The sequence below is a fragment of the Emydura macquarii genome, unplaced genomic scaffold (assembly GCF_026122565.2).
Source record: "Emydura macquarii macquarii isolate MOO-44397 ecotype Brisbane River unplaced genomic scaffold, CSIRO-AGI_Emac_v2 contig_719, whole genome shotgun sequence".
NCBI lineage: Eukaryota > Metazoa > Chordata > Testudines > Chelidae > Emydura > Emydura macquarii.
Genome location: NW_027130856.1, coordinates 13,102,501 through 13,113,491, shown reverse-complemented (window position 1 = coordinate 13,113,491; position 10,991 = coordinate 13,102,501). Strand labels below are relative to the sequence as shown.

General features: G+C 40.2%; 1 protein-coding gene across 3 annotated transcripts in view; it reads left to right on the top strand.

Moving 5' to 3' along the window:
• The first annotated feature begins 1,831 nt into the window (after positions 1 to 1,831).
• Positions 1,832 to 10,991, top strand: part of RBM33 (RNA binding motif protein 33) — a 162,701-nt gene continuing 153,541 nt past the window's right edge. For 2 of the 3 annotated variants that reach the window (XM_067542720.1, XM_067542719.1), the window contains exon 1: positions 1,832 to 2,231. In XM_067542720.1, coding sequence (XP_067398821.1) covers positions 2,207 to 2,231 — 25 coding nt within the window. In that variant the 5' untranslated portion in view covers positions 1,832 to 2,206. The remainder of the gene's footprint in view (positions 2,232 to 10,991) is intronic. The other variant, XM_067542721.1, reaches the window with a different exon arrangement.

Here is a 10,991-nt window from a genome sequence, read left to right as displayed (position 1 = left end):
AATTTTTGGCTGTAAGTCCGTGTGGGTCCCTGGAAAGAGACAAAAAGTAAGTCTCTAGTTCTTAGGATTGAGAAGAAAACCACAAAAAGGTGACTTAGGCCAAGGTCTACACTACACATTTATATTGGCATAACTGAATTGCTCAGGGATGTAAAAATCACACCTCTTAGTGACACAATTATACCAATCTAACTCCCAGTATAGACAGCGCTATGTTGATGGGAAAGTTTCTTGTCAACATAGCTACCGCCTCTCATGGAAGTGAATTAACTACACTGATGGGAAAAGCTCTCCTGTTGGTATAGTAGCGTTGTCACCAAAGTGCTACAGCTTTTTAAATGTAGATCTGCTCTCAGTGTCTGCCCTCAAATGATCTGCACAGTAGCTCTCAGCAGTGTGAACTGTCCAGCCATATCAGTGGCAGCTTATTCAGATGCCCTGTGGAGATCGACATACTAAGAGAGTGACCCCTCTTTGATGTCACTAGTTGGGAAATACAACTCCCCCACCCCTCCAATCAAGGAATTGAGCCCAAGGATTCTGGCTGGGTCCGTGGGTATATTCCAGCCCCATAGTGAAGGAGCCAAACTCAAGAAGCCCCATCAACACCATCTACTGTGTAAGTAGCATCTAATTTTGGTGACTTGATGGTGGGACTTATTTTGTCGGCAGAGTACTGCCACTTTCCCACCCCCATGCTGAGCCCTAGTCAGGAGGATGCATGATCTAGTTGATCTTTTCCATTTCTAAACACTAGCACAGTTGCTAGAAAAGATTTGTGAAAGCATTAAAAAATTACCAGCACAGGCACAAAGTCTGTTTGCCTGTACTCTGACTTGATGAATTCTATCTACTCAGCACTGGTCAGACCTCAGCTGGAGCTCTGTGCCCAGGTCTGTTAACATGCTTTAGGAAAGATGTGGACAAATGGAAGAGAGTCCAGAGGAGGACAACCAAAATGAGAAAAGATTTAGAAAAATCTGATTTATGAGGACAGCTGAAAAAACTGGCCAGGTTAGTCTTGAGAAAACAAGACCTAAGGGGACCTAATAATAGTGTTTAGAAGACAGCAGCTCTTACAAAGAGGTGGTGATCGATTGTTCTCCACGGCCACACTGAAGGTAGGATAAGAAGTAAACGGCAGCAAGGGACATTTAGGTTAGCTAGTAGGAAAAACTTTCTAGCTGGAGGTGGAGTTAAGCACTAGACCACACGTCCATGGGAGCTTGTGTAGATGGAAGACTTTTCAAACCAGGCTATACAAACATCTGTCAGGAGTGGGCTGGATGTACTTGGCCCTGCCTCAGTGCAGGGGTCAGGAAGGAGGGGAGCCAATGACCTTTTGAGGTCCCTTAGTTCCAGCCCCACTCGGCTATGATTCTCTGACTACGGCCCCTGATATCATGTGCCACCACGGCCCAGGGGCTGCCCAGGGAGGTGGGCGCAGCAGTTTGCCGGGGGGGCTGGCGGTGCCGCTCTCCATGTCAGGCAGAGCGGGCGTCCTAAGCCGGCCAGCACCCCAGGAACGAGGTTCTCCTCTCCTCTGAGCACGGCTGCTGGACTGGTGCTAGCAAGGCCTGACCAGCAAAGCCAGTGCGCGCGCACGCCCACCAGACCCACACAGCTCCCTGGAATGGAGCTCTCTGGTTCCCAGAGCCACAGCACTGTGCGCATGCGCACCGAATGCGCCGCTCCCTCTCGCAACATTCCGGGCTGTAGATGTACGCATGTCCAGTGATTTGAACTGCGGCCTGCGTCACCAAGATCGGCTCGCTCACTTTTGGCGCACGCGCATTGCGGCTCAGTCCATCTTGGTGTCGTTCCGGCCAAAGCAAGTGCAGCGCATGCGCCTTTCGTGACAGCCTCGGCGCGCCCTTGCTCAGCCAGCCAGAGCCAACCAGCAGCGTTTCCCTGCCTCCCACCCTTGGAGGGAGGGGCTGGCCCTCCACGATCCCATGATGCAGCGCGGCGGCGACCCCCAGCCCCAGCCGACGCCGTCAGGGGTGGCCGCCATGTTGTGTTAGTTTGTTGTTCTCCTGCGGCCGTGGTGCGGAGCAGGCGGCGGGAGGAGGGAGCAGCCTCGCCCCCCCTGCAGCCAGGCGCGGAGCGGGGCCTGCGTCCGTGGTCTTCTCCCCACTCCGAGCCCTCACTGCAGCTGCGAGAGGCACCGCCACGAGCCGCCGCCGCCCGGGCAGGAGGAGGCGCCATGGCTGCCGCCTTGGGAGGAGCAGGTAGCTGAGACCTGCGGTGCTGCTGCCTGGGTGGGCAGTAGTGGAGCACGGGGCCTAGTGGCCAGGAGCCTAAAGGGCTAACGAGAGTGGGGCCTAGCGGGAGGCGAGGAGCTCAACAGCGCTGAACGGGGTCTGCAGGTGGCATCGATGGCGAGCTAATTTAGCCCTTCTCCGGGCCTATAGGCAGCGGGGCGGGGGTGTCTTGTCTGGCTTCCTGTGCTGCGGGTCCTGGTTTCCCCAAGCAGAAAAACGCTGCAGAGCGAAATTGACATTACTCTGGTCAGTTTCGCGGCTGTTCGACAGGCTTCGATTAACTGATCAGGCTCGTCGTTTCTGACGCCTGGGTAAATTGTGGGCAGCAGCCAAGGGGCTCGTGTCGGAGGACTCCTGAAGGCCTCGCTGATTCACGTTTAGAAAGATCTTTTTGCATTCTTAAGGGGTGGAGGCTTTTAAAAAATGGAAGTTTTTCTATTTTGCAGTTTTGTCTCTCTGTTGCCAAGAAAGGCTTCTTCCTCACCCCTGGCACAGCAGATTTCCTAACCTCTGCAGTAGATGGGACCTAACTAGATCTATTTACATCTCTTTATTTTTATGTATAAGCTTTTATTCCAGTGGTATTCATGATCTGTCTGTGACCACGTCCCCTGTATTAATAATTTATCCTAATAATCAGTTTGTGAGGTAGTTATCCCTGTTGTACAAATGGAGAACTGAAGCACAGACAGGTTAATTAACTTGCTCATAGTCCCATAGAAAACGTGGCAAAGCCAAGAATTCAACACCAGAACTCTTACCCATTTAGCCGTTCTTCCTTGAGTTGTATGAGTCTATAAAATTAAAGTAGCGTATTTCTTTGTCTTGTCATATCCTAAATTTCTCAGGCAATATTTTGCATATTTAAAAAAAATTGCATTTTGTAGGAGTTAAAGATGGAAAAGATTTGCTCAGTTACATCTAGTCAGTTCTTCAAAAAAGTATAATTTCAAAAACATTCAACTCCTCCCAGCCCTGTTGCTCTTGGAAATTGGTTTCATTAGGAAATGTACTTGTGTTTTTAAACACCTTTTTTAAATACAGTTGGGTTATCTGATAGGACTCTTTGGTTGAAACAATGGCAAGTTGTTATTATCATTCACAGCTAATTATGAGTAAGCCCAGTTGGGACCAGGATTTACTAACAAGTATCTGTCATCCTGCTGAACATGGGTTGTCCTTGTCTACACAGACCAGTCGGGTGACATGGTGTTGACCATGACTAGCTTAATTGTTAAGAAGCATGTAAACATAATTAAAGTTCCTAGTGAAGATAAGCCCTTAAAAGAAAATGATTGTCAGTGTTAAATTGTTCAAAGTTTAAAAAGTTTGAGGGTAGGCTTGGAATGAGCTCAACACTGGTACAAGTATACATATTTGTAAATGCTTTTGTGCGCATCAAGTTTAATGTTGTCAAATGTTGTTTTGCATGTTTTTTTTCCTTCAAAACCTACTTGAGGTGACTGGATCAAAGAAACTAGTGTATTCTTTATGTGAAAGTGAACGCTGAAAACTTGGGTTCTGTTACTGAGGTTTTTTAAATTCACATTATAAAAACACTTGGTATTTTGTGGGAAAGAAAAGGTCATTTCTTTGTGTATTTAAAAACTATCACAAGCTGCATGGGCATCCTTTTGTGTAAAAATGTGTGCAGAAGAGGCAAAATCAGGGAGCTGGAGCTGACTGAAATGTTGTTTCAAGCTACAATTATATTATTTGTCTTCATGTAGTGCTTAGGACACCTAGTCATGGACCACGATGCCATTGCACTAAATGTTTCTTCAAAAAAGATTTGTTTGGAGTCAACATTGTATTCAGCAATGAAAAGAGGGGGTAAGATATGGTCCATGTCCCAGTGAGCTTACAATATAGGCTATGTCTTACTGCAAAAAAAAAAAAGGGGGGGGGGAGTGTTGCAAGTTGAAATAGCTATTTCAATGTAAAATAGTCTTCATCTGTGCTTTTGTCTGTGCTATCAGTGTAGCTAGTAGAGGCGAACCCTAGGTTGGGGGGTTATTAAATATATTTTTCAATATTACAGCATCTGAAACTGTGTTAGGTGCTTTTAATGTACAAATAGAAAGATATGGTTCCTTTTCAAAGAGTTTATAACGTAATTTTAAACAAGGCACAGTAGTAAACAGTAGACTAGGTATGGGAGGAGGACAAAAAACAAGGAACACAACCATGAGATCATGTGGTTACTCAATTTAGGTATGTGCATATCTTAGTTCGTCAGTTCTAAAAAATCTGCATTAATATTGTAGATTCAATTCTTCCTGTCGCACAACTGAATTTTAAGGAATGAGAAGAGGAGAGTAGTGGCTGGATGGTCCAGAATAGGCAGGCCACTTCCAGTGAAGTAAATACAGTAGATACAGTAAAGAGACATAGAGATGTTTGTGGGAGAAATGGACAAGTTGTGGCATCAAGGATGGTGTCATTAGCTGGGTAGAAGTCAAAACAGTAAAAGACTATTGGTTGCTGTGGCTTTGAAAGTAAAGATAAAAGTTGAAACTTGATGTGGTGAAGAAGTGGGGAGTCAGTGAAGGGGTGCAAAGATGGCGTATGAAATGGTCAGAGCTGGTGAGGCAGGTAACTTCAGCCAAGTGCATTTTATGTGGATTGGAAAGGAGCTGATGTGTCAAGGAGGCTGTGGAGGAAAAGGTGCAGTTGACAGCTGGAGTTTGGATGAAAGTTTCAGCTCATTGGATAGAGAAGTATCCACAAGAGAGAAAACATAACTTCTGCCACTAGCACTTAGCATCCTTCATCTTTGTCTGTTGCTGGTCATTACACAATTTAGAATGTAGTACAAATTCTCCTGAACACTGCACAGGTCCAGTTGAAACTGTTTGTCTCATTTCACTGTAATTTAATTTCTTTTGGCAATAAAACACAGAAAGAAAGATTCTGTTTTTGTGCAAACAGTCAGATGGGCAGAGTCCTGGACATTTGTGTCCCTAAGATGCATGCTACTTTGTCATGCTGTCTGACAGTTTACCACTACTGTTTATGTTCCAATTTGGCTTTATTGAAACTTAATTGTGACAAGGACCTACAAAAGTTAGGGTTTTGAAAATTACACTGATTTGAGGTCATTGGTCAGTGCCAATGAGACATTACTACTTTGAGGAACTAGTGGCAGATAGTTTTCAAATTTTCATGGCTAACCACATTTTTTTATATCTTTGGAAAGCTGTCCTTAAAAGTCATACTATTCTGATTACCAACTTTCTGGGCTAATTCAATATGACCTTAGCATCAGCCATTTTGACAACTGCTAGAGTCTACCCAGTGCTTACACTTCTTCTAAACCCGGAACCTCTGTTTTCAGGTGGCATAGAACTTTAGTGTCTAGTGTATTTTTGAGACAAGGGCTGTTAAAACTGTTAAAGTTAACATGGGGGAAGAAAGAGCTAATCAGAATGACGTGAAGATATTTTCTTTAAGTTCTGTTATATTTTACCTGGCAGGGCTTAGAAATTTTTTTGTGAATTAGTCGTTTTTCCAAACACTGGTTCTAGATTAATGATCAGCAAGAGACCACTGCATAATCACTGACAATGTACCATTATTAATTAATATTCTTGTTTGCCATAAACAAGGTCCTTTGTAGTAAATTGCGTGATGACAGAAACCTGAGACTTTGAAATTCTTTTTTGTTTTTTAATAAATATCACATGCAGAACTGCACCTAATTTGACACATAGTTTATTTTGTCGAGTGACAATTATGTAAAACTATGTTCTGTATGTATTGAAGAGGCAAAAAGATCCGAAGTACACTGAGGGCCAAATTATGAAATTCTTATATTTGTGGTAAACACTTACTCATTGAAATACTCCCACTGAAGTCACTGGCTCTTTATGAATAAATGCTTACTGTATAAGAGTTGTGCAGTTTAGCCCTGAATGAATAAAGTGTGTGTGTGTGTATAGACACTCCTGTTTATGCTGTCATGTGAACAAGGTAATTTGGATGATAATCGCTTTTGTGTCATGCAAATTGAATGCATGATTGTCTTGTTATGAAATAAGACTGTGTCTTGAGCCCATGGATATGAGAAGTCTTGATGCTTCACAATGTATTAACAGGTTTAAATCCAGTCTAGATTGAAGGAATTCCAGTGTTTTAAAATTTGCCCCACATTTTCACTGCCAAGTGTTGTGTTACAATCAAGTAAAGGAAAACACTTGTTGAGAAACTTTTGTACAAACAGTAATATTAACAGAATTAATATTATAGATAGAAACATTTAAAAGCAATTATTTTGCCTAACTTGTTATATATATTGTGTAAAGACCCTTTAGAAAGTCAGTGTCCCTTCTCTGAATCATATAGAAAGAGACATTGCACTTATCTATATTGTTGGGGAAAATTACAATATGTATTTTGTCAATTTGTACTTTTGCTTCTTTGAAATCAAAGCTTTACTGTGCCTGTTTTTGTATGAACCACTCTCCTAGGGTGGATTGATTTAAACCATGGTTTAAATCACCAAGAGAGAATCATTGATTTAAATCAAGTTTCCCACTGATACTTCTTCATATTTTTCTTAAACAATGGTGCAAATCTGATCACTAAAACATGTTAATTTACAACTCAGTACAACATTTTACAACATCTAGGAGGGTATACTTTGTGTAATTTTTTAGATAACTTGATTTTTATTAATTTAGGAAATAGTACATAATACTCATTACCTGTGTCAAGCTGCAGATGCAGCAGCAGTACATTAGGAATGGTAAGAACTAAATCTCGCACACAAACACAATAGCACTTATATTTTATTAAACTAAATTTGAAATGTTACATAAATGTTTCACATTTACAAATTGCAGCAGTCTCCTGAGTTGCCGGCTGACGGCTTGCCTTAAACTTTTTTTTTAAATTTTCAAATTTTATTAACTCTAACGGACAAGTCATCACAACACTAAACATATGCTATCTTTAAAACTTCTACAACTAACTCTCATCTTTCCCATTCCCACTGTCATTTTTATTCATGGACTGAAACAGAAATACAAGTTTTCCTGCTTCTTCAGCTCGCAGTTGATTTCTTAGCTTTGAGTGAATAACACCAAATAAAAAAATATTCTCTCTGTGCCTGCAGAGGAAGCAACTGCTGTGAAAAGTTGGCTTAGCAACTGAAGGAATGCTGTTTCAAGGTGCCTGGCTAATGATTTCTACCATTTCAGGGAAATGACTTTGTTCAAAACATCATCAGTAAACATGTACTGCTTAACTGGTTCTACTCCAGCCCTGAAATTTAGTATGACTGGCATAACTGAGGAGTGATTTTGAGATGCCCATGCCATGGCAGCAGCATCATCTTCAGAAGTTAGGCATCTACCTTTATATCTGGGATTGAGAATGTTTGCAAGAAAATGAGGTGGAGTTAGTGCTTGATCCATTCGTTTCTTGATTGCCTGCAGTTTAACTTTCTGGTGAGGTATTTCTTCAATGTGTCTTGAAGTGCCTTCCAAATTTTGACAGCATCAGCAATGCAGCAACAATTTCTCTGAAGTTTGTTTAAGGCTATGGATATAGGCTTCAGTATACCGAGCATATCCTCTACGTTCCTCTTTAATCCAATGTTAGATACTTTGGATGAGATACTTCCATCTGTTTTATCACGGTTTTCTTCACAAAGTTTTATGAGAGTAGGCCAGTTCTTAATAAATTGTTCAAAACAATCAACCACAGAATTCCATCGAACATCTTGAGGGAGAATTAGTTTGGATCCTCCTGCTCTCTTCAGTGAACCTGAAGCAAAATGGTTGTTACGGAAGTATTTTGTAACTTCAACAACATTTTCTTTTATTCCTGGGGAAAGAAGTACTTAAGTCTTTGGTTAAAGATGCATTAAATGGGCACTGCAGCCATATGTTATTAAGGAGCATCCTTCCGTTTCTTCTTCTAAGTATCTTCTCATCTTTGCCATTTTTGCAGCATTGTATGTGACAAAACTGTGCATGTGACAGTTGAATTTTTGTTCACGGTTTATTACAGCTTTCACTGCCACTTCTTTTAAATATTCTGTTGTGTGGGCATTTCCCGATGTATCTGTTGTTTCAGAAAGATATGCAACTCCATCTTCTGTTGTCACACAGGCACATATTACTGGATCATTGTGTACATTGCTCAACCCATAAAGGCTTAAACTGGCAAATTTCCCCTCAGTATTCCTAGCATACTGTTCAAGTTCCTTCTCATACACTGTATCTAGTAACCTTCCACCAAAGTCTGCTCTACCAGGTGGAGTGTATCCTGTTCATAAGGACTCAACCATGGCAATGAAGTGTTTATTGTTAACAATGCGAAAAGGAGAATTTGTGGCATAAATGAACTGAGCAATCTTTTCATCTATGGTGTCTTGTTAGGTTTTTTCTGGTCCTTACTACAAACCCATCCATGGTAGTGGTTTTATTGGATGATTGAAATCTTCTGCTTGCTACTGATACTTTGTTGTCTGAAGTACCTTTAATTGCAGCAGTGCTGCTAAAAGTAACAACGGATGACTCTGAAGTTGTTGCAGATAGACAGTCACAGTCAAAGTCTCTTATGCTTAAATGGAAACCTGAAACAAAATTAAAAAATGATTTTGAATAGTTCTTCTCACTCTATTATTCAGTTAAGCATTTACATTTTTTTCAGCAAGGATGCAGGTCCAATTCCAAATTAACAAAAAAGCTAGGACTGACTGCACGTAGAGTGCACTGAATTCTGGAGTAAGCCCCATAGAACTCACTGGCACTTCTGTTTTTTGAGAAAACAAGTATAAGATGGGGTTCCCGTGGGAGAGCTGAGTTATGCTGAAGTAAAATAGGGAATAGATTTATGGCATCACCATAATGGTCTGTGGCCATGATGTTCCAAAATAAAGGGCATGTATTATGTAATGTAAAATAAGACAATGACATCCAGTGGCAACTGGCAACTCTAGATTTTTCTTACTGCAGCTTTCTGTACCATATGCTTGGGGGATATATTCTAAACTTAGTTAACTAGTTAAACAAGCCATAAGGATTAGCTAAATTAAACTTTTTTTCTAGCAACATCCAACATATCAGACGGCTTGGGAATTTAAATTACACTTATACTAAAAGGCATAGAGAGAGTCTTGAAGAATGATGCTTTGCAAAGTGAATTATTTAAGTTACTAACCAGTTGATCCACATTGTTCTTCAGACATATCCACATAATTTTCTCCCAATAAGCAGTTTTCATTATGATGTTTCATTCTTGCAGCTAGGCCCTACATCTTCTTCTCGCACTGCTTACACTTGACAAATTTTCCTTTTTTACCCAGGGAAGGAATTTCTTCAAAATATTCCCAGATAGGGTCTCTCTTATGCCCAGAACCATGACAGTTTTTCTGTGGCAAAAGTGTGGGACAATGTAGGAAGCTGTGTGTGCACTGAATAATGTCTTCCCTTTTTCTTTCCAGTCCACTCCACTGTTCTTTTCTACTCTGCCTCCGTCCTTTGTCTTTAAAACAATGTCTTAACTAACTCCTCTGCCTTGCTTGGCCCGGCTCCACCACCACATAAGCACAGAACAACAGCAATCCTATCCAGCCTGTCTTTCTTTACACATGTCACTTCAGTCTGCTCTGAAACTGAAACAGAAACTGAAAGCCCAGGACTTTCAAGAAGCAAGAGCTGGTAGTTAGGCTGGACAGACTAAAGCCGTTAATTTATTTTTATGAGACTGTAAGTGTATGTTTAGCATGTTTGTGATGAGATTTAATTGTAACTGTTATTTTTAGATGAGAGAAATTTAGTATTTTATTGATTTTAAAAAAATCAAAAATATCTGATTTAAATTAAAAAAAAAAATCCAATTTAAAAAAATAATTGATTTTTATCCACCCTGCTCTTTCCCCCCTCCCCATCCCCCGATTAATTGTTTAGGAGAACAATGTATATACAAAGATGATAAACTGAAAATAACATTCAAAGCATTATCTATATTTAAACTGGAAACTTATTCTTGAAATGTAACAATATGTACAGAGCATATTTAGCAAATGGGACTATGATAAGGTATAACTAAATCAACGCATAATTTTTTATATTCAGCATTAAATTGAAAACACATTTATTTAAGCAGTTATATAGCTTAACTTACATTTATTCAGATTCTTAATTTTTACATTTGTGTTATGTCAAAGTAATGAATGATTATTTACGAGATTTTTTTTTTGCTTGTGATTTGTCATGGTCTATTTGGATGGAAATTTAAAATTTAATTAAAAATACACAAAATCAACAAACTTAAAATTGTTTTAGTTAAATAAAACTACCTGAAATGTGCTGGGTACATAAAACTTTTTTTCTTATCAAAACTTTATTAAAACGTTGCCTTTAAAACTAACAAATAGTAAACAAAGGAAGTATTATCTGTAGTTAGTGAATTGAACTGCTTGTTTCTAGATCGCCATGCCATTTAGAACTAATAAAATTTATTCTTTCACAGCTCATTTTTATTCATAGGTTGTAATAGGAAAACAAGCTTTCCTACTTTTTCAGCTCCCTGTTGGTTTCTTAACTCTAACTGAACTGAACTAGTTGAATCAACTCAAATGAAAACATTGTTTGCTTCTGCTTTTATTGTCAAAAACTGGTTAACATTTCAGTCAGTCATGGTTCCAGGTGCTTAGTGACTTCCACCAGTTCAGTGATTTGACTTTCTTTAAGCTTGGCAGCAAACACGTACTGC